The sequence below is a fragment of the Crocodylus siamensis genome, chromosome 5 (assembly GCF_052110815.1).
Source record: "Crocodylus siamensis isolate JL-2025a chromosome 5, ASM5211081v1, whole genome shotgun sequence".
In the NCBI taxonomy this organism is placed as follows: Eukaryota; Metazoa; Chordata; order Crocodylia; family Crocodylidae; genus Crocodylus; species Crocodylus siamensis.
Window position 1 is genome coordinate 175,595,205 of NC_143399.1, and position 27,745 is coordinate 175,622,949.

At 44.8% G+C, this 27,745-nt stretch overlaps 1 protein-coding gene across 4 annotated transcripts in view; it reads right to left on the minus strand.

Moving 5' to 3' along the window:
- ST8SIA6 (ST8 alpha-N-acetyl-neuraminide alpha-2,8-sialyltransferase 6) overlaps window positions 1-27,745 on the minus strand; it is an 81,485-nt gene that overhangs the window by 32,696 nt on the left and 21,044 nt on the right. For all 4 annotated transcript variants that reach the window (XR_016442325.1, XM_090047226.1, XM_090047225.1 and 1 more), the window contains 2 exons: window positions 26,160-26,258; window positions 20,913-20,999 (listed from right to left, as the gene is read on the minus strand). Coding sequence is in view for 3 of the 4 variants with exons in the window: in XM_090047226.1 (XP_089903352.1) it covers window positions 20,913-20,999; window positions 26,160-26,258 (186 nt within the window). In the remaining variant the exon portion in view is untranslated. The remainder of the gene's footprint in view (window positions 1-20,912; window positions 21,000-26,159; window positions 26,259-27,745) is intronic.

Genomic DNA, 27,745 nt, shown 5'->3' on the forward strand with positions numbered 1-27,745 from the left:
TCTTGCCAATCCTATAAGCAGCAGCAGATCCCAGGAGGATGGCAGAGAGCTTGCTTTGTGCTTATTCCATTTGTCACTTCTCTTTCATTTTCCAGTGAGATCAGAGAAGCCTTGATTACTCTTGAACAGAATTCCTGTGCGTGTGAAGGAGACTGGCTGCCAGACAATGGGTACTGAGGTAAATACATGAAGATGGGTTGTGCTGTGTAAGCATGTGTGAGGCATAGGTAGAGGGAGAAAATATTAATGGGGGGGCTGACAGCGTGCATCTGTGGAAGGGAAGGAGCAGCAGGTGGGGGGGTAGATTGAGGCCCCCATAATGAGGGAGGCAGTGGGGCAGGGGCAGGAGCTGGAGTGAATGGGGCTTTGGAGTTGCGGAGGGTCGTGGGGCAATCGGAGCCCCAGGCGGCTTGACCAGGAGCACAGGGGGCTTCCACCAGGAGTATGCAGCTAGTCCTGTGCGGAGGGTTGTGGGGTGATCAGAGCTCCTGCACGGTTTGTTCAGGAGCACAGGGGGCTCCTACACAGGCCCCCCGGATTTGTGTGTGGGGCAGAGGCAGGATGCTGCTGCAAGCTGGCTTTTGCACCCCACTGCCATTGCCTCAGAAGCTGCGTGGTCACCCCCATGTGCCTGCCACCCCCAGGCTGTGCTGCATCCCTTGCCTGCCCGACAGCTGCAGGCACTTGAGGTCACGCAGCTCCCACAGCAGTGGCGAAGGAAGTGAGGTGCAGAGACAAGCCTGCAGTAGCATCCCACCCCCACTCTGCATACAAATTTGGGGGGCACGTGCCCACCCATGACTCTCCTGGGGTGCATGCGGTGGCAGGAGCCCCCTGCACCCCTGGACAAGCTGCCCAAGGCTTGGGTAGTCCCAAGACCCATCCCGCGGCTCTGTTCACCCCAGTCCCTGCCTCTGCCTCACTCTCTCCCTCACTGTGGGGGCCTCGATCTGCCACCCTGCCTTCCCTTTCACAGACTGAGACTAGTCTGCTGTGCTGGGCATTGATCTGGGCTGCCCTACCTGCTGCCCCATATTTGGGGGGACTATACCCCATTAGCCCTGATCTTCTACCGCCTATGGTGTGAGGTGAAGGTAAGGATGGTTACTGAATTGTTGATTTGAAAAAGTTACTGGGAAAGACTGGGTTATGAGTGAAGAGATACTGGTGTGTGATGGGATTGTTCTATACATAGAACATATAAATAAATAATAAGCATGGCTAGAGTGGGGAGATAATATGACAAGTCAAGACACGCAATAAGAACCCTAAATAAGAAAGCTTGCAGGGGGATTCAGATGTGTTTGACTCAGCCCCAGTTGCAGTCAAACAGTTTGGTTTCTTTTACTTTTCTAAATTTAACTCATTTGTCTTAAACCGAAGTGCTGTAGTGATGTTACAAGAAAAAGAAAATGCAGGCATCACACAGAGCATCATGTATATATCTTAGGAAATGCACAATTCTGAATTTACATTTTTTAATAAACAAATATACTATTTTTAGAAACAGAAACAAATTTATAAAACACCCTTACCATTCTGTAAAATTAGATATTTGTAACAACTTTGGAACATTAGTGTAGGTTAGAATACCAGAATATTCTTTCCCAGCTAAGTAAAACAGAAGTGCATGATTGCTACAAGGATCTGAAAACCAAGCTGATGAAAAGCCTTTGTGAGAGATAACACTCATTAACAGAGATGATGCACTTTTCCTTCTTATTACTCATTCCACAAGAATAAGTACTTCAATAAAAGCAGAAACAGTCCAGTTGAAAAGCAGATATCAGACTTAATAAGAATAGTTTTAATTAACATTATGATTATGCTAAGACAGTTAAACATAAGCAGAAAATACAAAGTTAATTCAAAGACCCACTGAGATCAAAGGAAATTCTCAAGGATATTTTTAACAGATCTGTAATGGGGTAGGCAAAATGCGGCCCGGGGGCCGGATGTGGCCCACCAAGCCATTCTATTGGCCCGCGGGGCCCCTAAAAAATTTAGAAAATTAATATTTATCTGCCCTGGACTGCCTGTCATATGGCTCTTGATGGCTTGCCAAAACTCAGTAAGCGGCCCTCTGCCCAAAATAATTGCCTGCCCTGATCTATACTATACTGTAGTTTTATTTAATTTCGTCCTCCTTGGATCAGTTACTAAGGCCTTAATCCTGCAATGGGATCTACCAAAACAGAAATGTAGGCCCTTACAGACTCTTAGTGTTTTCACATAGACTTGGAGGCACTCAAATCTTTGGCAGATTAGGATCTTGGTTTCTCAATGTTAAAGGAAACTTTGGAACATATTTTTTCTAACTGCACAAGCTGAAGCCAATACAATAAGATTGCTTCCCCAGTCTTACCTGCTTTTAAAAAGCAATCTTACGAACCTTATTGCATGTGCTTAACTTTATTCACAAGAGTATTCTTGTTAATAGAAGACAGTATAAACATTTGCATAATCTTGTATCGTTATGCATTTTCTTTGCACAGCATTATAGTGTCTGAGTATGTTTCTAAGGGTGAGGACATATGGATAACGTGTCACAGTGTTAAAGGGCAAGGGGCTTTACTGTGCAACAGCTGCTGTACAGCAATTGCCTGAGTGTCACTCTTTACCCTCTGGTAAGCAGAAATTAATAGACAACAGCTCAGTCATTAGGGAAGCTACTGTGGGCTAAATTGTGACAATTCAGCTTTCATCTTCCTCAGAATAAGAGCACAGCCAGAAGCAGTTACCACAGAGCTGCTCATGTACAGGAAAGCCTCATTTCTGCATATCCCAAAGTAAGTTGTTCATGTACCCAAACCTCCAGTTTAAAATATTGCTACTTTTGTAATTATAGTTTCATAGTTTGTAATTTCATAGTTTGTAGGGTCGGAAGGGACCTGAGCAGATCATCTAGTCCGACCCCCAAAATTTCCCTCAAAACTACAATAATACTTTGAGGGGCAGATGGTCCAGATTAGAAAGAATATTATTTTATATTTCTATTATATTATTGTTCATCCTTAAAATGATCACTTTTAATGCTGCGATTGTTACTTGCCCAAACAGGAGAGCAAAGAATTCTGTGCGCGCGCTATTCAAATGTCTGGTTCAGAGCACTGGTGCAGACCAGGCATCACACAAATGAGCTGTGACCTAACTTTCTCTCTTGTCAGGCCAGACACAGAAGCCAAATCAGCACAGCAGGTTAAAATAATCAGCTGCTGGCCAAGGGCAGTCTCAGATTACTTCTGCTCCTTTGGGATAACGTGGAATCAGATAGTTGCCTGGTTTGCTCGTAAGGCAGCAGGCCTCTTATGCTGAGCAGGCTGTACAGTTACTATATAGTTTTTAATAATTTGGGTGAAATTCACCCTCCTGCTGAGGGTCTCTTCAAGGCTTTGTCTATTGTTTACAGCATATACAACTTATATCAGTGGTTTAAGCAGTGAAAAAGAGTTTGTTCAGATCCTTTAAGTAACTGACTGTCATACTAACAGTCTTTTAACAATTACAGGATTGTAATGAAGAGGTTGATTAATTGTTCCTAAAGGAGGAAGGGCAAGAAGACTTTATCTTAATTCATAGCAAAGAAAAATTAGGTTAGCTATTAGGAAAACTTTCTACTTAAAGGGATAGTTAAGCACTGGAAAAGGTTAACTGTAGAGACTGAGGAACTACCTTTATTGGAGAGGTTTCTAAGATCAAATTAGACAAACATCTGTTGGAGATGCTGTAGATAGCCTGGAACCTGCCTTGGTGGAGGAGGATCATAGGATCATAGAAAATTAGGGCTGGAAGGGACCTCAGGAGGTCATGTAATCCAACCCCCTGTTCAAGGCAGGACCATCCCCAACTAGATCATCCTGGCGAAAGCTTTGTCTAGCTGGGTCTTAAAAACCTCCAAGGATGGTGGGTCCACAACCTCTCTGGGTAACTGGTTCCAGTGTGTTACTACCCTCCTAGTGAGAAAGGTCTTCCTAATATATAACCTAAAATTCCCTTGCTGCAACTTGAGGCCATTTCTCCTTGTTCTGTCACCTGCCACCACTAAGAACAGTTTAGCTCCATCCTCTTTCAAACTGCCCTTCAGTAGTTGAAGGCTGTTATTAAATGCCTTCTCAGTCTTCTCTTCTCCAAACTAAATAAGCCCAGTTCCCTCAGACTCTCCTTGTAAGTCTGAGGGTGGACATGGAGGAACCAGCCTGGGCTGGGCCGCAGGGGCAGGGCCCTTCTTAGCTGTCTGTAGCCGTGGGTAGAGTTATCCCAAGGTCTGTGCAGGGCCCGGGGCATATCAGCTGGTGCAGGGCCAGAGGTGGGAGTGATAACTGCCCACAGGAGCTGGTGGTAGCATCAATGGCGAGGGGGGAGGCAGGGGTATGGCGACCGCCTGCAGAAGCAGGCAGTGGCAGGGTTGGTGGCAGGGGGGAGGGCAGGTGGTGACCACACACAGAAGCCAGTGGCACCAGTGGTGGCAGAAGGTGGCAACTGCCCACATAAGCCAGCAGTGGGGGGGGAGAGGAGGGGATGGCAACTCCACACAGACACTAGAGGTGGAGGGGGGGGGGGAGGGAGCACCACCTGCAGAAGCCACCAGTAGAGGTGGGGTCTGTATGGTACTATCCGCAGGGCCCCCCCAAAGCACAGGGCCCAGGGCGGTTGCCTCGATTTGACCGCCCCCCCCCAGGGATGGTCCTGGCTGTGGGAGCTGTGCAGTGGGATGGTTCCCTGCACCCAGGCCGGACAGGGCTGTCATGGAACCTCAGCCTGGGCCTGGCTGCAGGGGCAGGACCCTTCCCAGCTGGCTGCAGTTCTGTGACAGCCTGGCCCAGCAGCACAGGCAGTGGCTGGCCAGGCAGCAGGCTTCCCGGGCTAGCTCGGAGGTGCTGCTGGGCCCAAAGCCCAACAGCTGCTTGTTGCAGGGGTTCATATGCCTGCAGCCATTGCTGATCCTCCTGTCCTGCGCAGCACCCTAACGGCGCACCCTCATCACAAACTGTGAGCTGGCCAGGCTGTTTTGCTTGCCTTGCCTCCAGCTGCTATTGCCATCCCTGCCCCTGCCACACCGCTCTGGGTGGGCAAGCGGAAGGCTTCAGCCTGGTGGCTTCTGCCCAGGACATGGGGGTCTGGCTCCAGCTCCTGAATGTCTTTCACCTGCTCTGCCTGTTCGGTGTGATGAACAGCCCCTGTGGGAGGGCAAGTGGGTGGAAAGCATTCAGGAGCTGGAGCCAGAGCTCCAAGCACTGGGCAGAAGTCGCTGGGCTGAAGCTTCCTCCCTCCGCCCCTGCGACCCAGAACAGCACAGCAGGGGCAGTAGAGGGATGAGAAAGAGCTGCCAGAGGCAAAGTGGGCAGAACAACACCAGGAACAGCTGCATCGGAAGCTGCATTCTGGCTGAGGCCAGCAGGGTTATTATATCCCCCATGCCTCTAGCTGCAGCTTCTGCTCATGCTGCACTGCTCTGGACAGGTAGAAGCTTCAGCCTGGTGACTTCTGCCCAGCACATGGAGATCCAGCTCCAGCTCCTGGATTCCTTTCACATGCTCTGCGGGAGTCCCTGTCCCTGTACTCAAGAGCCAAGACAGGGAAGTTTATTCCCCGTTTGCCTGAGGAGCTGTGCAGATCAGTGTCTGGCCTTGGGACAAGCCTGGCAAGGGCTGCTTCTCCCCTCCAGGCACAGCCTGACTGGGATTTCTGCAGGCCAAGGTGGGGGTTTAAACCACCTCCTCAATCATAGTTGGCAGCCTGCTGGGGGCCTGACTGTGCCCCCCAAGTCAGCTTCCCTTCAGCTTTGCTGCTGCTGGCCCCACCCTCAGCTTCTAGCCTGAGCCACTGCAGTCATGTGCCTACATTTCCAGAATCAAAAGTGAATGTCTATTCCCTTGCAAACTGGCTCAGTCTATGTAGATTAGTCTAACATGCAATGATTGTATCAATTCAGGCTCAGGATTTTTGAATGTCTGCCCCTAGCCCAGATGTGGCCTCATCAGTGATGAATAAAGGGCAATAATTACTTCCCTTGACCTACCAAAGCAGCCCAGTATTCCATTAGCCTTCTTGGCAACAAGGGCACACTGTTGGCTCACATTCAGCTTATTGTCCACTGTAACCCCCCAAGTCCTTTTCTGCAGAGCTGCTGTCCAGCTGGTCAGCCTCCAGCCTGTCCTGGTGAATGGGATTATTCCATCTTAAGTGCAGGACTTTGCATTTGTCCTTGTTGAACCTCATGAGATTTCTTTTGGGCCAATTCTCCAATTTGTCTAGGTCTCTCTGAATACTACCCTGACCCTCCAGCATATCAAATACTCTCCCCAGCTTGGTGTCATCTGCACTTGCTGAGGGTGCACTCTATGCCATCTTCCAGGTTGTTGATGAAAACATTGAGCAAAACTGGCCCCAGGACCAACCCTGGGGCACTCCACTTGATACCAACTGCCAACTAAACATTGGTCCATTGATTACTACCCTCTTGAGTCCAATGCTCCAGCCAGTGTTCTATCTATCTAAAGATGGATTAGATGATCTCTTGAAGTTGTAGGCAGCCCTACATTTCTATAGTTCTCTGATTCTATAACTTAAAAAAGTCCCTTAGATGACAGTCATAGTCGGTCACAGTTATTGATTTTACACAGATTTCTGTACAAGGAAGCTTACTTAGAGAAGAAACATTGTAAATATTCCTATTACTAAGATTTCCATAAATTTCATGCAGGTATTTACCTCATCTTGAAAACCATTTATCGGTTTATGAGTCATCTGATCAGTGAAAAAAATACCACATAAATCAGATAACCAGTTACAAAGCAAAAATAACATGTACTTAAAGTAACAGTTCCAGCAAATGGTTTAACTGAGCTCCATATGTTGAATGTGTTTGAATAAACTATTGTTCAAAATTATGAATAATGGACAATCTCTGTGGATCATTTATGATAAGGAAAAAACCCCTAAATGTATCAAATAGCTCATTCCAACTAGTTCACATAGCTCTAATATTGTTATATTTGAAATCATGGGCTACATCCACATAAGCATGGATAATTAGCATTGGGACACCTTATAGTTTCATAGTAGCTAGGGTCAGGAGGGACCTGAACAGATCATCTAGCCTGACCCCCTGCCACAGGCAGGAATGAATGCTGGGTTCACAAGAACCGAGACAGGTGATCATCCAACCTCCTCTTGAATTTGCCCAAGGTAGGGGTGAGGACCACTTCCCTGGGAAGTTGGTTCCAGATTTTGGCCACCCTAACTGTAAAATATTGCCTTTTGGTCTCTAACCTAAACCTATTCTCTATCACATTGTGCCACCACCGTGTGTCCCCGGGGAACACCTGTGCCACACGCCCTCTAGCATGTGGCAAGTTACTCAGGGTGGGGTAGGGGAGGCTGGGGCCAGTACTTACCTGGGGTTCTGGGGGGTTCTTGGAGCTGCAGCAGCAGCAATCCTGCCATGTAGAGCCTGGCCAGCAGCCAAAGCATGGCTCTGGTTGGCCAGGCTTGAGTTTTGAGCAGCATGCACTGTCCCCACATGTGCAGCTTTGCTTTTTTTTTGGTGCAGGTTTTTTTGACCCCTGGATATCCATGGGCCACAAAAAACCCCTGCACTGCTCCTTTGCAGTGCGAAGAACAGCTGAATGTGCAGTATATGTCCATGGATGGGGTCATGAGTAGTACTATACTACAACCTGTGAAGATACCAGAAGGTCATGAGCAGGAGCAGGTAATTATTTTGGGTGGAGGGCCACTTATCCAGTTTTAGCAAGCCGTCGAGGGCAGCAAAGGTAGCCCCGCCCCTTGGTAGGTGCCCCGCTCCTTAGTTGCAATCTTGGGACTGGAAGCCCCTCCCCGTAACCCCTGACTTTTGCCACCAGAAGTCCATTCCCTTAACCCCCCCAGAAGTACTCCTTTCAACAAGGGGGTTTGCCATCTCAGAACCAGAAAAATACCAAATTATATTCTACAAATCAAGCTTCTACTACAATGTTCATTAATTTGATTTCAAAAACTATTTTTGTCCTGATTTACATGTGTGTGTGTAGTGTACATAGAGGGGATTGTATAATAGCTTAAAATGAAGTCTTATTCTTGTATGTCGTGAGGGGGTATACGGGATATGGGTGGGTGGGTATAGGTCTGTTGAGGGCTGTGGGGTGTGTGGTGTTTATGTGGGGGTGGATAGATGTGGAGGGTATAGGAACATGTGGGTATATATGTGGATGTGTGGGGTTTAGGGGGGAGGGTGGCAGGGGAGGGCTGTTGCATGTGTGTGGAGGGGCAGGGTTTGCCCACAGCTTGTGTTCCCCCCCTGCCCCACAGTAGGCAGAGCCCCTGCCAGCACTCCTCCAAGGTCAGGCTCTGCATTCCTGCCACTCCTAGCCCCAGAGCACCAGGAGGGCCCTGTGCTCCCACTCACTGCCACCTCCCCTTCCCATCTACCACTGCTGCCCTTCTCCTGCTGCTTTCCCACCCCCCCTACCCCTACGCACTGCTCCAGCACCATGTCCCAGCGGCTGAGACTGCAGAATGCAGCAGGAACTAGCCTGGTCTGGCTGGCACCACACAGAGCCAGTCAGGAATTATGGGGCCAGGCCAGTTCCTTCCAAGTCCTGTGGCCCAGTGCTGCAGCTGGGAACCAGGTGGTGCCGGAGTGGCTTTGGGGCAGGGAGGAATGGCGGTAGGCAAGAAAACAGGGAAATGGCAGTGGCAGGCAGCAAGCAAGTAGCAGTTAGTGTGTGCACAGGCAGGAGTGCAAGGCCCGTGCTGCTGTGTCAGGGTCAGCACCGGCAGGGCCCAGAGTAGGGTGACAGGAGCACTTCCCCTCTCTCTGCTGGCCCAGTCCAGCTTGGCTCCATACAGCCCCTGCTGGTCCAGGACCTGTGCTCCTGCTGCCCCACTCTGGGCCCCACTGGCACTGGTCCCGGGGCACTGGTGTGGGCCTCATGCTCCCACCTGCTGCCACTCCCCCACTGCTTGCCACCACCATTTTCCTGCTTTCCTGCCTGCCACCGTTCCTCCTCACTTCCCATCTCCAACCCCCATTCCGGCACCACATAGCTCCCAGCTGCAGCACCAGGACTGCAGAAGCCAGCCCAGCCCAGAGGACTGGGGCGATTCCCCACAGTCCTCCCCTGCTTCCCCTCCCTCTTCTTATTTGGTTCTCCCTCCAGTGGAGGGAGGCAGGAACATCCCCACAGTCCCAGGCTTGACATCTCTGCCAGGCAGGGACTTCCCACTGGGAGTAGGAGGTGGGGCTGGGTCAGCTTTCCTGCAGCTGCTGGGTTCTGCCACTGGATCCCCCTAGGTCCTACTGCCCCTGGGTCCTGTTATCTTTGACAGGCAGCCAGGACAGATTAATATTAATTTTCTAAATTTTTTAGGGGACCTGTGAGCCGGATAGAATGGCCTGGTGGGCTGGATCCAGCTCGCGGGTCATATTTTGCCTGCCCCTGGTTTAAAAATAACAGCCCAAAAGGAAGCCACTGCAAAATAACAACGTACACCTACAGTTAAAAAAGGGCAGAGTTACAGATATGAAGGTTGTTTTTTGTCTGAGATTCTTCCAAAAATAGTTGCAGTGAGTGGAAGAGTATATCATTTCAATTTACTGGGGCTTTGCATTATATTACTAATTTCTTTATAGTATTTACTAATATCAAAGATAAAAGAAGATGAATATTACCTATTTAATTAAAGTTCCATTTCATTTTGTACAGTGCTTGGCTTTAATCCACTAAAGTTTACCATCACACAGTGAAGAGTTTAAAATAGAATAAATCAAACAATTCACAGTACTAAATCAGTAGTTTTTAGCAGTTCCATAAGGAAAACCAGATAATTTACATATATTAGTTCATGTTTTATACTTAGCTATCATAGAGTAACCCAACTATTGAGGAAATAGGGTCATTTGCTTAAATGGAATAAATTTCCATACAGGTGGAATTATTGCTCTGTTTAGCATTAGGGAACTTTCATATGGTATTATAGGCTTATGCATGCATTGATCTTACAATGTATTGTTGTTTGTATTTTAACTGAATTTTGTAGAAATATGAATAGATTTTTTAAAAAATGGGCAAGCATGTGACTGGGACACCCCACACAGAAGGTACAAAGAGAAGCATTATTGAAATCCAGGCAGAGAAGGCTCTTTAAGGGTTCTGGCACAAGTTAATTTTAGGATGAGGTTAAGGTGTTAATGGCACCATAAACAGTAACCTGGCTACACCTTAAAGCCAATTTATGGTGTGATAATACAGCAAACGCACCATAAAAATGCTTCACAAATAATGTGTAACATCTGTGTGGCTTGTTTGTATAGCGTCTTAAATTGAACATGTGGCACGTCAGGGCAGAGCCATGACAGATTCCAATGCTCACAGGATCTGGTGGAGCAGCCCCAGGGTCCTGGACACAGACATCCCCTACCTCATCAGTGGGATCAGACTAAGGACAGCACAACATCCTGGACCATGTGCCCCTATCCCATCCATCCCCACAGGAAGATGCTGGGGGGGGTGGGGTGGAAACACATCATGAGCCCAACATCGGGGGCATCACTCTAGCTGGGGCTCACTGTACCCCATGCCTTTAAAAAGCTGGCAAGCAGGCGAGAATCTCAGCTTTGTGCTTGCTTTTTAAAGTTCCTGGGGTGCCCATGGAAGCAGCAGCTGTGGGGTGGGAGTTCCCCACTCAGATGTCAATTCCCAATGTGGGGCACAGGCGGCTGCAGAGCCAGGAGCTCCCAACTCTCCTACTGTCTGTGCCCCATGCTGTGGGTCCTGGTGCATGGGGTACTTTAAAGGAGCGCCACAGCTGGGCTGCAGCCATGGTTTTTAAAACTGCACAGATGTTCAGACCCAGCCACTAGGGCTACCCAGTTTCTGGCTTCTAGCAGCCAGGGCACTTGAAAGTGTGCTGTGTTCCTGTCAGGAGAATTTAAACTCCATGCCTGGCAGCTCTGGCTAGACTGCCAGGGAATGAGGGATCAGAGGGTCCCAGCAGGGTTTAAAGTCCTCAGTAGAGAAGTCCTTTGGCTCCCCCCACCCCTTGCCAGGAGCCTGATGCCCAGTATCCAGCAGCCTGGACACAGCTGTGAGTGTGAGGTTTTGACAATCAACTGATTGTTGGCCTGGCTTGGAGAACCCTGGTCTTGAATTAGACTCGGGGCTATCCTAGCTAGGGCCAACAATCAACTGATTGTCAATTCACTGCACTGGGGACTCAAACCAGCCTCAACAATTAGTCAGCTCTGGTCCCACACCCCGCACCAGAGTGAACCAGTTCAAGCCCCTGTGTGGTCCTGGAGGCCAGAGCTGACAGTCGGGTGATTGCTGGTCCTGAACCTGCATGTAACGTTCCCTCTAAGGAGTAGCAGTCCGTGAGTGCACTGCTTCAGTCCCACCTCCCCATTTTGGTGTGGTGCAGTATGCCAGTAAGCATCCAGGTAGGAGGGGGCAGGGTTCAGCCACCACTCTTCTCCATGCTCACTGCTGCCCAGAGCAGTTCAGTGGAGTGCTGTGGCCCAGCCATGGGCCAGACACAATAAAATCAACATAACTGAAAGGGAGGCACCGGGGTCAGTGTGGGACACTTACCAAAGGTAAGCTGCTCACTCCTCATGCAGGGCAGGCAGCAGCCCCTCCCTGAGGTGAGGTGAAGTGAGGCTGGGGCAGGGACAGGGCTGGCAGAGGCTCTGCTGGTTCTGGGGAACTGCTCCGCTCCCCCGTATCACCTCAGGGAGCGAGAAAGCACATGGCATCAGGGCTGGAGAGTGGAGCAGTTCCCTGGAGCTGGCAGAGCCTGCGCCAGCTCCCAGCCCCATCCCTGCCTTGCCGCACCTCGGGGAGGTGCCGCTGCCTGCCCCACGTGAGGCTCTGCTAGTTCCGGAGAACTGCTCCGTGGGCTCTAGTGGCTCTGGGGAACTGCTCCACTCCCCAGCCCTGATACCATGTGCCTCCTCACTCCCTGAGGCAATGCGGGGGAGCGGAGCAGTTCCCTGGAGATGGTGGAGCCCGCACCAGCCCCCATCCCTGCCTCGGGGAGGAGCTGCTGCCTGCCCTGCATGAGGAGTGCAGAGCTTGCCTTCGGTAAGTGTCCCACGCCAGCCCCGGTGCCTCTGCCGCACTCCACGCGTAGCTCCTCTGGGCGGGTGTGCGGTCTTAAAAAGTTTGTGCACAGCAAGATTTTTACTTGCGCGCTGCTGCGCATGCACACAGCTTAGAGGGAACACTGCCTACCTGTACTTTTCTTTCAACTTCTTGGTGAGAGGGAGCCTGGGATTATGATCCCAATCCCACTGCACTTGCAAGTAATGACAAAACTGGGTCTGATCCTTGACACCAACAACCATGCCTGACATGTGGCATGGTAGGAGGCAGGATTGTTGGGATCAGGATTCACATCCCATCCCACTTTTAGATAAACATGTGCCAGGGACCTAAGATTTTGCTGACTGGGCATTTCCGCCTTTGTTCCTCTAAGATTATACAGAGTACAGGCAAGGGAAGATGTACTAGTTCAGACTGGGCAACCTGAGCTAACAATAACCTGAGTTAAAAAAAGCTTTGAAGCTTGCATAGTAGGACTGGACAGTTCTTGGTAGGATAAAAGGTGTTTCCTGTTTAGAGGCTGTACTGTGAGCCACGACCACAGCTGTGGAGAAAAAATGGTGAGGAACTGAGATGATGATTTTGAGAAGCAAGGTAGAAAATGCTCCATGGAGTGATGCTGTGCCATAGGAGGAGTTTAGCCTATGGGGCTACCCTTTTCACTTTTTGCAGCCTACTTGGAGCACCCCAACCACACTTGGTAAGTAGAGACAGCAATACTGCCACTTCGAGGAGACTGACTTAGTCTTAGAACAAATATTCCCAATTAGAGACAACTGTAGAGCACCTATGCCTGAGAAAGTGACTGGGCAGTCTATGGTCTGAACAGCAATGAGAACCTACTTCCTATCTCGCCATGGTAATACTGTTTGTAGGATACTGTAATTGGATCTGTTGAATAGCATGTGGGATTTCACAGCCTCTGAGCAATTTACTTGGACGTGCGTGTATACTTAGGAAGAGGTACTAAAGTGAATGGTGATACAAGTCAGGTGGCAGTGAGAGACAGGTGGATCCCTTAACTGTTCTATTCCAGATGTTCAAAATGGCTAACAGTAGAATTTTTCCAAACCAAATGAAACTTTAATTGGGGTTAAGGTCATTTTGTGTAAGGACTGGGCTGGTCAGGCTTATATTATACCTATGGAAGGGAAGTGCTGCCCTCACAGATCTTGAGGCCTGCTAGAGCAGGGCTGTCCTCCTGAAGAAAGGTCACATCTTGTATTACATATGCAAAGCTCCACAGAATGTCCAGAAGCTCCTCTGAACCAATGCTTTTACTACCTGCAGCTGTCACCAGCCATTCTGAGGGCTGTGCCAGCTAGCTAGTAACCACAGCAAGCTGGTGGTTGCTATTACTTTGAAAATCTGCATTCTATCTATGTGCAGCTTATGTGCCACCAAGGGCATGCAGCCCAAATTTTAGACTAAAGATTTTAGTCCCAATTCATTTAAAATAAAGAAATGTGTAGGTATAAAACACAATTGCAGCTTCTGAAGGTACTCAGTTGGGTTCTGTAATTTTACTAATGAAACACATCACTAAAAGTGGGAAATATGTGAAGAATGTTAATGTAATAATATTCAGGTTATTTAAGGAACCCAAGACTCTAAATACTGTAGCTGAAAGAACATCTATAGAGAAGGCAAGCCATCTTACAATAGCTTACAAAAGATTTTGGAATGAGCCTTCCAAGGAAAGGCAAGTCCATTTCATTTCTCTCATATCCAATGAAAATGAGATTTTGATTTGGCAGAAAGCACCAAGTGGATTTAAATATAGTTGGGTTTTGAATCCAAGAGGTACATCTTGGACTACTGGAGATGATAGATCTCTGTTCTGGTTTCTGAAAAAGAACAGAGAGAGCAAGGCTGATTTTTCCCCTTAAGATAAAAGGGCTGACTGAAAAACTGTAGTTGGTCTAATAAGAAAATATCAGATTTACCCAAAGAACCTTGTCTGCCTATGTCCTTAGAGCAACACTGCTACAACCAACACGCCCAACTGAATAGTAGTTATTTGAATATATTCTTGGCCTGTTGAAGGCTCAGATCAAGTTTAGCCATTGGAGAGAAAGTGTTCAGATGCACCTTTTCCTCCTGCCTAAGTTTTTGTTAGACAGATTTTATTCAGTCATGATGGCACACGGTGGTACGTCTCTGGCATATCACTACCAGAATAGACTGATGGATAAGATAAGAAGTAGAAACCAGGGGGAATGGCTGCTATATTTAACCACATACCACTATACATTCCTACAGAATGTCTAAGGGCAATTAACCAAGTATCTGGTATAAAAAGTAGTTCAGCAAATAGTCAAAGAACAGGAGACTGATTTCTGATGATGGAAGGGCAAAAAAAAGAAGAAAAAAAAATCAAAGGTGATGGTGGGTTTCATGAAAAGTTCAGAGAACACGGGGGGGGGGGCCACAGTGGGCATCTGCTACATGCCACCAAACCAGGAGGTGGTGGTAGAAGAGGCCTTCTTTCAACAGCTGTCAAATTTCCTAGTCACAGGACCAAGTTCTCAGGGAGTACTTTAATTATTTGGAGATCTGACAGGGAAACACATCAGTGCACAAGCAGTCTAGCAAATTCTTGGAGTGCATTAAGGATAAACTTTTTGATACAGATGGTAGGTATTCTCCCAACTAGGGGAGAAGGCTCTTCTCTACTTCCTGCTCATAAACAGGGAAGGAGACAAACAGTCCAGAATAGTAGAAGTACAGGTTAGAGATGAATTAGAGAAGTTATAACCTTTCAAATAGGCAGGACCAGGAATAGGAGGGACCCTAGAGAGTACTGAAGGAATTGGGTGAGGTAATTTCAGTCATTTGCTACTGTCTTTGAGAACTCAGAAATTGTGTGTGGTCCCAGATAACTAAAAAAGGTATAATATATACCCATTTTTAAGAAAGGGAAGAAGAAGGTTCCAGGGAGTTACAGACTAGTCAGCCAGATCTTGATTACTTGGAAAGATCATGGTTCAGTTCCTCAGGAAATCTATAGTGAAGCACCTAGAGAAGAACAAATTGATGAGGAAAAGCCAGCATGAATTCACCAAAAGCAAGTCATGCCTGAACAGCCTGACCTTCTATAAGGTTACATGCTCTCTGGATGTGGGAGAGAACAATGGATTTTAGCAAGTACCTTGATTTTAGCAAGATTTTTGTCACAGTCTCCCATGACATGCTCATAAGCAAGCTAAGGAAATAGAGTCTAGATGAAAGTACTGTAAGGTGGATACATAACTAGTTGGATCATGGTACTCAAAGTGTAATCAATGGCTCAGTGTCTAGTTGGGAGAAGGTATCAAGTGAGGTTCCCCAAAGGTCTGTCTGTGTTCAACATTTTCATTAATTTTTTGGATGGTGGGATTAAGTACATGCTTAGCAAATTTACCTATGGACACCAAGTTGCAAACACTCTGAAGGGCAGAGCAACAATCCAGAATGACAGACTGACTGGAGAAATGGTCAGCTAGCAATAAGATAAGATTCAACAAGGACAGGCGCAAAGTCCTACACTGGGAATGGAATTAATACATGCATAAATACAGACTGTGAATGACTGACTAGGCTGTAGTACAGCAAAGGATGCAGGGGTCACAGTAGACAAACTGAATATAAGCCAACAGTGTGCTCTTGTTGACTTTTTTTGCAACAGCACACTGGGCATGTCTACACAAGACACTACTGTGCAGTAGCACTGCATCATGGTTAGTGCCTGGGAAAAGGAAGGAGGATCCAGGGAACTGCAGGCCAGTCAGCCAGACCTTGGTACTTGGAAAGATCAAGGTGCAGGTCCTCAAGAAATCTATAGTGAAGCACCTAGAGGAGAACAAGTTGATGAGGAAAAGCCAGCATGAATTCACCAAAAGCAAGTTATGCCTGAACAACCTGATTTTCATTTATAAGGTGACATGCTGCCTGGATGTGCATTGTATCAACAGGAGTGTCACTTACATATCAAGGGAAGTATTTCTTCTTCTCTATTCGGCAGTAGTAAAGCTTCACTTGGAGTACTGGGTCCAGTTCTGGGCCACACACTTCAAGCAAGATGTGGACAGATTAAGAGGAACCCAGCTCAGGCAACAAAAATAATTAGATGTCTGGGAGACAAAGACTGAAGTGGACAGACTGAAAGAGCTAGGGCTACATAGCTTAGAGAAGACTGAAGGTGGATTTGATAACAGTCTTCAAATATATGTAAAGGGTGATTTACAGAGAGGATGGAGAAGGGCTTTTTTTTCTGTGGCTGCAGGGCACTGAAGTAGGAGCAACAGCCTCAAGCTTCAACAGGGAAAATTTAATTTGGAGATGAGGAGAAACTTTCTGATTATAGGGACAGTCAACCATTGGAACAGACTGCTTAAAGAACTGTGAAATCTCCATTCTTGGACATTTTCAAAAGCAGGTTAGACAGACACTTGGTTGAGGTGGTCTAGTCAGGGATGATCCTGCCTTGAGCAGGGGGTAGACTAGATGACCTGGTAAGGTCCTTTCTACCCCTACTTTCCTAAGATCCTATAAAATCCTTTTTGTTTTGTTTTGTTTTTAAGTGACATGTGACCAAGTGGTATGTGGGAAGACAATTTACCATGCAGCTGTCAGAACACTGACCATTCCAGGTTGAGAATGAGGACACCATGTCTGAGCTATACACATGGGCATATTCACTCTAACTACTTTAGATGAAGGAACCTGTACTTGAGGAGTGGGGTGAAGATGGTGGAGGAAAAATTACATGCATCTACACTGCAGAAGATGCAGGAGGTAGTGGGCTAGCCAGACTCTACTCAGTGCATGATGATCTAACCAATGGGAAAATTAGAGTGTGGTGAAGCATAAAGCTGCCACATATTAATTTTTTCCCCCCAAGTACAAAGGTAAATATTTCCTTTCCGATCCATTCTTGTTCCTTATACGAATTCAAATCTCTTTGTTTGGTTTAGGTCTGTTGGGAAATACAGCTACAGGGCAGAACATTTGCTCAACGTTAGCGAGTGCTATTTTCTAAAAATGTAGCAATTACCATACAGACCAGGCCCGCGACTCCAGTACCCAGAATCTGACAGCAGCCATTAGCTGCAGAGGAGAGGGGGAAAAAAAAAAACCCATGTTCACAGAGAACACCTGTAAAGTAACTTACTTACAGTGGGGAAGTTCTCATTACTTAGATGTTAATTTATGCTTTGGAGGACTTTATATCCTTTATAAAAAATGCATCATCTTATCTACTTTGTACTTGAATGCTGCAAATGTGTTTTTTTATTGGTGGTTGGTGAGTGTGTCTGTTCTGTAAAATAGTAAATTAAGCATCCTCGTAAGGTAGGTACATTTTATACTTGAGCAAACACTGAAGTAAAGCAGTTTGTCTAGGAACAGAGTGATATAGGCATTAGAAAACTCCAGTGGATTAGGCATGTGAGGAGTGGCAGTGCTAGTCCTCCTTCTAACAGGTCATACAGCTTGTCACTACCTCCTCTCACGTAACTGTACTGCACTGAATTTCCTTAAAATGTAAGATAGAATTAATTATATTCACCTAGATCACAGGCTTTTAGAAAGCAGCATGGGGTAATATCCATGTAGCACTATGGCAACAGACCCATAGATGGACACATGGAGGAACACAGATTCTCCTTAAGAGGTACACATAGATAAATGTGAACTTAAAAGCACAAGCAGCCCTTTAATTTTTCATACACTTCACCAAGAAAAAAAGTGTCCATTATCCCCAAAATCTGTAAAAAAAGTCTAAAAAAAAAAAATCAGAAGGCAGATCCACCAAACTCTTGCCATCCAACATAAGCTAGCATCCACTTTTCTCTCTTCCTCCCCCCAAATCTTTTTCCATCCTTGTTCCATGCACTGCTTTGCAGCTTTAGTTTCTGAACACGCTTGCTTCAAGACTGATACAATAGCTGGTAGGCTTGTCATGTACACAGATTTAGCTAGTAAACAAGGTATTAAATCTTAAAGACTTGTTCCTCTGATGTGCTAAAAAAATCAGAATTCTTGCAAGTTTCTGAAGTGCTCTGGGGGCAGGATATCTATAAACCTTTAATATCTTGCTCCTTGAAAAAGGAGAAGAAGAAGAGTTATAAGAACACACATATCCTTTGCATAACAATCATACAGCACCCAAAGTAACTTGTACATCTGCCTGTATACATGTATTTGTCACAGGATGGGGTCCTGCAGGATGGCTGTGATCTCCCAAGGCCCCTTACCATACCAAGTTGGCCCTGTCCTGCTCGGCACCTCACGGGCGCTTGAGCTTTCGGCGGCCCTGTCTCGCTCGGCGCCTCACGGGCACTGGGGTCTGTGTGTCCCAACAGCTGCGCCCTCTCTGGTGCTGGGGTCCCCATGCTGCCGTGGGTCCCTTATGAGGCCTCCTCCATCCGCTGATAGCCTTACCCAAACCACTGGTTTTATGCAACAATAAGCAAAACACAAGCCCTTGGGCTGTAATGAATTTAAGCCGCTCGGCCATAACCTCAGACAAACCCTGATGGGGAATGCTCCATCCCTTAACAATATTGAAAGCTGCTCCTGCAGACAAGCCTCTCCCCTTTGCTTGCTCTGGGAGAGCTCCTTCCCCCTCGGCTGCTGGCAGGGAACTGTCCTCTCTGGGCCCGGTCCTGGGATTTATATGATTTATATGGGCCCCTTCCAATCAGCTGACCATGTGCAGGTGCAGGCTAATTAACCCTTTGGCTTGTTGCCCTGGTAACCTACACCGGGGCTTCTGTCTCTCTCTCTCTCTGGGCCTCTTCCCAGGCAGCCTCTGCCCCTCTAGGAGCAGGGCACCTTTGTGCCCTGCAACAGTATTATACATGCATAAAAGGCAGTGGGGAACTTCTTATCTTACTATATCCTGATCTTGAGGAAATTAGTATAACAACTGCACTTAAAAGTTGGTGCATGAAATATCAAGAAGCTTATTTCAAGAAGGGAAGAGAAGATAAGTTACTATATGTACATTGCATGGGAAGTATGACTACAGGGCATGTCAGCAATTGAATTAGTTTGGGTCCCAGTAATGCTGCAGCTGTGTTACAGGCTTCAGCTACTAAGTACCCAACATCCTAAACAACATTGTACAATCACTGCTGAAGCCTATGCTCCTATAAGAGTGGCATCTGAATTAGCTAGGTTAAATCTAGCGTGAGTATATTTGTTCACTGTATCACTGGATAACAGTAGAGGCATAGCCTGGTTTCCTGAAAGTTTGTTGAGGCCCACAGCTGTGACTGCATACTTCTGGCCTGATCTTTGAACAGCCTTGTCTACTTTTTCAAAATGCCCAGAGTTGGGAGGGAAAGAGTGCTAGAGCAAGAGAGAGCATGTAGTGATCAAAGTAAGATTCCTCCTGTACCATACTGAGGAATTTGGTTGGAAGGGGCTATTTCAGTCTCCCATGGAATTCTCCACCTGCAGATGTATTACTCTTGCCCAGGCTGAGTTTCAGTTGCATGGGTTTCAAATTAATATGGCCAGTTTTACTTGAAGATGTCAAGTTTATATAGCCCCTTATGCATCTTTGTATCCAAGTCTGATGCTGTTAATAGAAAGACTCACAAGATTCAGCACCAGACACTATGACCTGACTGTTCCCATAGCTGTGCCAGCATTAAATGATGCTTCAGTACCAGCCATGCAAAGAATGATATTTTATATTTCTACAAGAGTCATTGTCTGCTTCCAAAAATAACTTTCATGCTATAGTGCAGCAGACTTTATTAATATTGGATATTAGAATTAGCTACCTCTGGAATTTTAAATAATTAAAAAAGGCAGACTTTTTGTTTTTTAATTATCTTGACAAAATTTCATTGTCTATTTCATGGAATAATATGATCCAAGAGTTTCCCCTTTTGCAAAATCAGTGTGACCAGATTACAAGCAGTCAAGCACTAGACATGAAGGGTGTTTATACATGGAGGCGGGGGAGGGCAGAGCTTTAGAGTGGCTCTGAGAGCCACTCTAATCAGAGTGCCCAGAGCATCACGTGTATCAGTGTCCCCACACACTGAAAAAAGGGGCACTTTAACTAAAGCCCATTTTTGCATCATGGGGATGCTGATGCACGTAATGCTGGACTTGCTGGAGCACAGTAATTACCACACTCCAGCAGACTATTAAATCAAGTTTGCTCTGATGCACTATAACTACAGTGCATTGGAGTAGCCTCACTGTATGTGTATTGGTGTCAGATGAGTTTGAGCTTCAGTGAACCTCAAGTTGTACTTTTAAAAATTCAATAATAAACTTTTTTCAAGCTAGGAATTAAAAAACTTACTAGCCTTGATTCAGGAATCCCTATTCTGGACAATACCCGAGTTCATGCTACCTGTGTTAGGATAGTGCTTGATCTGCTTTACTGGACCAAAACCAAGATGCATACAGTACCAGTCTTGTCTGGAGTCTTTTGGCACTTCTGCAACAGAAGTAATAAATAGCAACCTAGAACCCCGAAGTAAGATGTGCACTATACACTTATGACTGCTCTCAGACTGACAGGCTCAAATGGATAAGACTATGACGTTTTGTTTGTTTTTTTCTCCCCCGCACAGTGAGTTTTTTCTTTCCGAAGCTAAGAAGAATTCATTTGACCTGCTCTAGAAAATGTAATAGTTCACTCCCAAGATGTGGTGACACACGTAGAGCTACATTATTTTTGTTTAAATCTTACCCAGTTCTCAGTGCTATATGGTATGCAGAAATAAATACAGTAATAGTTCCAAGGAGGCACAGAAGCTTACAGTTTTTATAGTATAGGGATAATTTGAACGGTATTACCTAAATTTTTCATATTCTTCTGGCCTCCTTTTCCATGCGCAGTGCTGTAGTTTTGTGACTATCTGAAGGTAATAATTTTCAGAATACCTTTAAAATAAAAACAAGTGCAAGTTTCAGTGGAAATTACACAATTGCATAAATGCAAATAGTTCTTAAAAACCTTCAAGTTACAGATGTATTAATTTATATAAAGGTATGTAAAACAAGTCTCTTTCAAAATTCCAGGACCCATTTTACCTCTGTAATTTATGATACTATTATTTAAGTGTTATGACCTATTAAATATTCTCCAACTTGATGCACTAAAATTTATTTTAGAAATTTCTGGCATACATACAAGTTTAAGTCTTGGACACCTGACTATACACATCTTGAATGACCCAGTAACTTCAAAATCATCTTTAAAAACACAAGTCTAAATTAATATATAGATCATTGCCTACATAATGCCAGACAGCCTCTCTTGTATTCCATGTTTTAAACTTTAATGACGGTTGAAGAGATGACTATTGCAAACTAAGTTGTAGCATTGTATTTCTTCTCCTTGTTTATTTACTTCAGTCCCCCAAGAGATCTGTTTGCTCATCCAAGACTGTAGATCAATATATAGATGGAAGTTTATCTGTAAAACACCTTCTAAATAAATCATTTAGGACACAGGACCAAGTGGCGTAAGTATACAAAACCAAAAGTTCCCCCCCAACCATTTCTTTTAAACTGTTTCAAGAGGCTAAGTTGTAGAATATATACGGTCCAAAGAAAATAAATGATGTTCTCTTATGAATTCAATCCTAATACAGATTCCATTTATTTTTCTATATTCCCATGTGTGTCATTTTTATAGGCATATCTATATAATTCTCTCTAGCAAAGAAAATGAAAGATGCAGCAACTACAATTTAATCTTTTGGGGGGCAAATGTTCCCAAGAACAGTTGCTATCTAGAAAAAGGAAAGAGTCATTCAGGGTATCATCCAAAAGCCCTCCTACCTTCTCTCAGTTTCAATTAGGTCTCATAACACACAGTGTCATACATGTGGTTTTAAATCCCACCCCCAAACCAACAAAAAACAAAATACCCTATGCTGCAACTTGACACATCATATTTACTGTAGCCCACAACTCTCAGAGAATATGTAAGGAAGCCAGTCATTTTGGTTTATCCAATATAACATTTGATAGATTATATTGATTTTTCTTAATACCAAGATATCAGTTGGACTGAAAAGGTCTTTAGTAATGTACATTTCTAACATTTAAGATCTACAGCTAAAAAGGGAAGCAAGGGAGTTTCTGCATGCCAACTCTACATCTTACATTTCTATTTGGGAAAGTAGTAAAACAGTCAATAAATAGCTTTACTGACTGAGCAGACTGGGACCTGGAGATAAACAAGATACAAATCTGACAGAAAGGAAAAAAAATACTTGGGGCAACAGTATTATCCAGCAAGAGGGGGAAGGAGGAAGAAAGCTGGATAGCAAACTCTTGCCTAAGGACACCAGCTAGGTGAAGATCAGAGTTTGAAGGAACACTACTATAAGCTTGGGGAGAAAAAAAAAAGGGTCATGGACTGACATGATACTCAAAAACTACAGAAAGCCTAGGGTACTCACAAAAAGCAAAGCATACACATCCATAATGCCAGCCCTAAGACCTCAAGAAAAACCCTATTCACTAGCATAATAGAGGAGATGCTTATTAAGGAAGGGTGTGTGCCAGGAAGGACATGTACCACAATGTGTTTTATCTTCTTACATTCAGAAGAGGGCAGTTGGAACGCAACTTCTCTGATGCATGTTATAGGGCCTTGTTATGCACTAAATTTTCAGGTTGCTCCTGGAGCTCTTAACCCCTGGATTGTTCGCACATTAAACACGTGAAAACTAGTTTTAAGCACACTTTAGGTGGCTTACAGTTACACCGCTCCAGGGCAGGTTTCTCCCCAATCCATATTATCCCGCTCATGATCCATTAATGTGTGGCTACTCCTTAGAGATGAGCTGCCCAAGTTGCAGTCAGTCCTCCAGCATTCCAGGATGCAGCATCTTCTTCCCAACCCTCCTGTTCTGTCTGAAAAGACTTTCCATCCTCTGAACTTGCCTGCCGCGGGGGCAGTTCTGGCACCATGCCAATTTCCCTGCTCGCCAGCCTTCTAGTGGCAAGTCACAGCTGTGAAGGTTGAGGACAGTCACTGAAGGTGTTTAGCCTTAAGATGCGACTAGTCCAAACTCAAGCTAGCACTAGCTACTTGAGCTAACTGATCAACATTTGAGCAGTTCAAAGTACAAGCTGCATCAAGGCCCTATTACTCTTGAATGGATGATTTACAGACTGCAATGTAATTTAAATAGTAAATAGGGATTCATAAATACATTTTTTCTCCATGTAGGTACTGTGAAAAAGTGCATGGCTATGGTTTGTGACAACCTGCCTTTGCCAACTAGTAGTAGTTTGTCAAACCCCCATTCAGGGTTAGAGCTGAAGAGCCCTGCACTGTTGTTTTGAAGCCCCATTTCCATCTGGGTTGGTTTAAGCTTTGTTTTCAGTTCACAGAGCCTTTTTTAAGCATGGTTTGTTTAAAGCAGCCTCAGGGACTTTCCTCAAATGGAGTGGAGTGAAGACAAGCCAAGATGGCAGTTGAGATTTCATTTTTCAGCTCTAGTAGCACTGGCATGGTTCTGTTCTCCATCACTATATGATGTCATTGCTGTGCCAAATAGATGACATTTTTAACATCCAAGACTGGATAGCTGAATAACACGTAGTACTTAAACAGCATTTTTTAAAAGTATAGCACACATAGCATATAACAACAATGCTAAAACTTGGTTTCTCATCTCACGTACAAAGTAACCATGAGACACTAGGATACAGGCAGAGTGATAGCACTATCAGAATAACAGCCACTTGGGGCAACAGCAGTGAAGAAGGGAAGAAAGAGCTCCTGGGAAGAGTTAGAGGGGCTACCTAAACCCCGCTTACGAGTCACTAAGTATAATACCTGCCAGAGAAAGGCTAGTTTAGTTGGCAGGAACACTGAGGAGTGAGGAGGGGTGGGCAACCTAAGCTGATAGCTAACTTGTGAGAAAGAAATTAATGCAAAGAAAAGAGGGAGTTACAAAAGAAAGGAAGGACCTCTCATCTTTTTGCTGTTAAAAATTAATAGGTGTTTTGGCAGCATTTAAAGGCCTGAGCATATTTAGGGCTTGCTCTGGAATAAAAATGGAAAGCTTCAGTGAACATAGCACCTCAGGCGATCTATCACCACCAACGCATGCCTGTATAACCATACTTAGAATTTGCACAGGATTTTGTATTATCAAACTGTTTGTTAAACGTTAAACTAGCTAATTTATCCTGGAATCTATCAACTCAGGAGGCCAAAAAATCCAGATCATTCCTGGAGGCACTCTAGAATGGCAAAATAAATCACTATCTACATATTCTTCTCACCAGTCAGAAGTAGATGAAAAAAGGCAGCAAAAAGAGGGCTTCCTGCCAGCTTAGGAAACAGAACTGAAGCACTCATGGAACAATGCACTAGTTTCTGTTCCACAAACCTAGCCAAAAGATTGCTTCCCCCCCAATTCAGTCTTTGTCTCCCTAGCCTGATATAGCTCTTCCTCCTTCAGTATTACTTTTTCAAAACCAGGAATATTATCAGTCCCTCAAGGCTTGCCTCTGGGCAAAGCCCTGAATGCTTGACATGCTGAAACAAGTTCTATCAAACATGTCAAGCCAGCTGCACTAATTTGGCCTCTGCCTAGCCAATCTCACCTTTGGGCCTTATCAACTGGAAGGTGGGGAGGGACGTACCAACGGTATAGTACTTCATCCATCGAAGTGATAACAAGGTTTGGTGGTAGGAGGGACTACTGGTAGGTGGAGACAGAGACACAAGATAGGAAAGCAAGTTAGAGAAGGGAAAAGCAACAGAGGATGGGAAGTGAAAAGGGAAGGACTGGCAGATTAGAAGAAAAGGGCAAAAGAGAGAGGGAAAATGACCAAATGGCAGGGAACAGAGGGACAAAAGGAGAGAGAGGAAAGACTGGGAAAGCTAGATAACTTATTTTATATAATTTCCTTTCTTTTCATATTATTTGTTTACCATACAAATGGAAGCCAAGACCTTGATCTTGAAGACACTTAAGGACGTGCTTGATATTAATCCTGGCACTCATCCTGTTTTAGTACCTCAAGTGCTTACAAAAGGAGAGCCTAAACTCCAAAACAGTACAATATATGTATGTCATTTTTTGGTTTTAAGTGGTTTGATTTTTCTTTTTTTCTTTTATCTGCCACATTCTCACATACAACATGCAAGGTTCAGAAGCCTTGTTTCTGAATGGCAGAATGAAGAAGAAAAAGATCCTTCCTTGTAATAAGTAACAGAGTAGCAGCAACTAGGGAACTGAGCCTGCTTAGTATTCTGGTACCTCTGGTACTGTGGCTTCACCCAGTAAGTGTAACAAAATCCCTGCTTTTGCCATAGTTCTTGCATATAATATGCATGCCAAATACGAACAACTGGTTTTTGGAGAAAAAGGTGTGCGTGTTTGTGTGAAAAAATATGGTGCATCTGTCTTGGCAAGGCAATGGTGTATGTAAAGGAAATGCACTGATGTCTGTGGCATTGTCTACTCATAGAAAATATATAAGGGATTTTTTTCGTCCCCTGTACCAAGTGCAGGTTCTAGTGGAGGCCAGTGGTAAAAGTTTTGAGGTATAATAGAGATGGAGGTGTTTTTTACCATGAAGTTACCAATACACTTGAACAACTAGCCTCCTATTGTAAAGTTAATACCACAGTCACTATATATAACAAGTAGTTTTTAATATGAGCTCACTTCTAGACATTTTGGTGGGGGGGGAAGAGAGGAGGAAATCTATTCTTGTGCCTGTATATTGGTTGGTGGGAGTCAGCTAATCAAGAAAAGATATCCAAGAATGAAAATGTAATAACTTATGATTTTTAAGATTCTTAGTTTGAAGAAATAGAAGTCTCCTTGGGGCTCTTAGCAGAGAACGAGAAATCTTGTTGCCATGTATTATGATGATTTCTTTTCTTTTTAGTGCAGATCCAGAATAAATCCAACCAAAAAATTCAGCCAAACACTGGCTGTGCATTTTTTATTTCTTATTGTATAGCTCTGTACTAATGTCAATGAGAGCATTCGGCAAGAACAGAGCACTCTTAGTCTTCTTTTTAAAACAAAAAAAGTGGAGAGAAAAGCAAACACGTACCTTTTCTTCTTGATAGATGAAGACAAAACATTGTCCTGGATCTCCTTACATTGCAAAGCCGGGTCATGTGAGTAAATTCCATTTTTATTATGAGCTGTTCTGTTTAGGAAAGAGAATTAAAAAAAAAGAAAGAAAAAGAGAGAGAGCAACAAACTTTAAGGCTAAGGACAGAAGTGACATAAGTGATCAGAAACCAGTTCAAATCTGTAACAAAAAGGAAGTTCAGTGTACATCAACTGCTTTCAAAATGGCCAAAACCAATTTAAGATAATCCTGGATGGATGTAATATCAGACCTAACTGAATTAGGTTATATCGGTTTATTGAACTTCTGTGCCAGATCCCCTCCAGATTCAAGTTAACTCAGTCTCCCAGCATCTCAGGATGTTTTGCACATCCCCTACAAATTCCCCACCTTTACAGGGTGTGTAGGCTAGCCTTGGCCCAAGCTGTCTGCCCCAGCTGAGCAGAGAGGCATTCTCTAATACCCCATCCCCCAGGCTCTGGCTTAAGCTACTGCAGGCATATGGCTGCATTTCTGGAATCAAAAGAGAATGTCTATTCACTTGTTCATCAATTCAATTTACTCAGCTTAAAACTGACCTGCAAAAATTGAATCGATTCAGCCTCAGGCTTTTTGACTGTCTGTACTTGGGCCCAAAGACAGAATATATTGAGCAACAGCTCCACATTTAATTTGCTGCAACAATCAGATCAATAACTGTCAGAGGTTCTGAAGAAAACTTTACCAATAAAGTCTGAATCACTTTCATTAAGAAACTCCTCTGTAAAAACAGAAGATTGTTTCGGGTAAATACAACATATTTAATTTCTTCATCTCATTTTATATTAAAAATTGCATTATGCCAATTGCAGTGCAGATCAGACATGGAAGCAGCTGTAGAACTATGTTCTGAATATGTAATAAAATACTTTACTCAGATATAGTCAGCAGGGAATGTTTTTTTCCAAAGCAGCTGCTGTTTAATTGCAATATTTTGGGGACAATATAAAATTCAAAGGCAATTATGAGTCTCAGAGGGGTATGTTCACCTGCCTATGAAGCCACTCACTTATAGACTCCAGTGTCTCATGTATCTGTGACCCCACATGATGAAAAATGGTGGAGTAGACTCAATTAAATAAAGTCTAGGGCAGAGCTTTTAGATGAAAGCACCCCCTGCTGCTGTTCTTCAGCGTAAGGATGCTGATACGTAAGATATGCTGGGTGCTTTAGAGTGGTTCTAAAAGCCGCTCTATTTAAATCACCCCCTCCCCCCATACTCCTGGAGCATGTATATAAATGACTATTTACAGTCACTCAAAAGCTTCTATATTCCCCTGCTCCCCACCCCGCAGCTCTTTAGTATTCCTCTTCTTCCAACATTCCTGGTACAAGAAGGCACTACAGGTTAAGCGTCTTTGAGAACACTGTCTTCTTTTCTTCTCTTTCCAATTCATTCTGGTATCTACATTTGATCTGCTATAGTGCCTTATCTCTTTATCGGTCTCTTTCAAAGTCTTCAGTCTGACATGAGATTCTTTGCTCCACTTGTTCTTATTTTCCTCACCTTCTGCTTCTGTTTT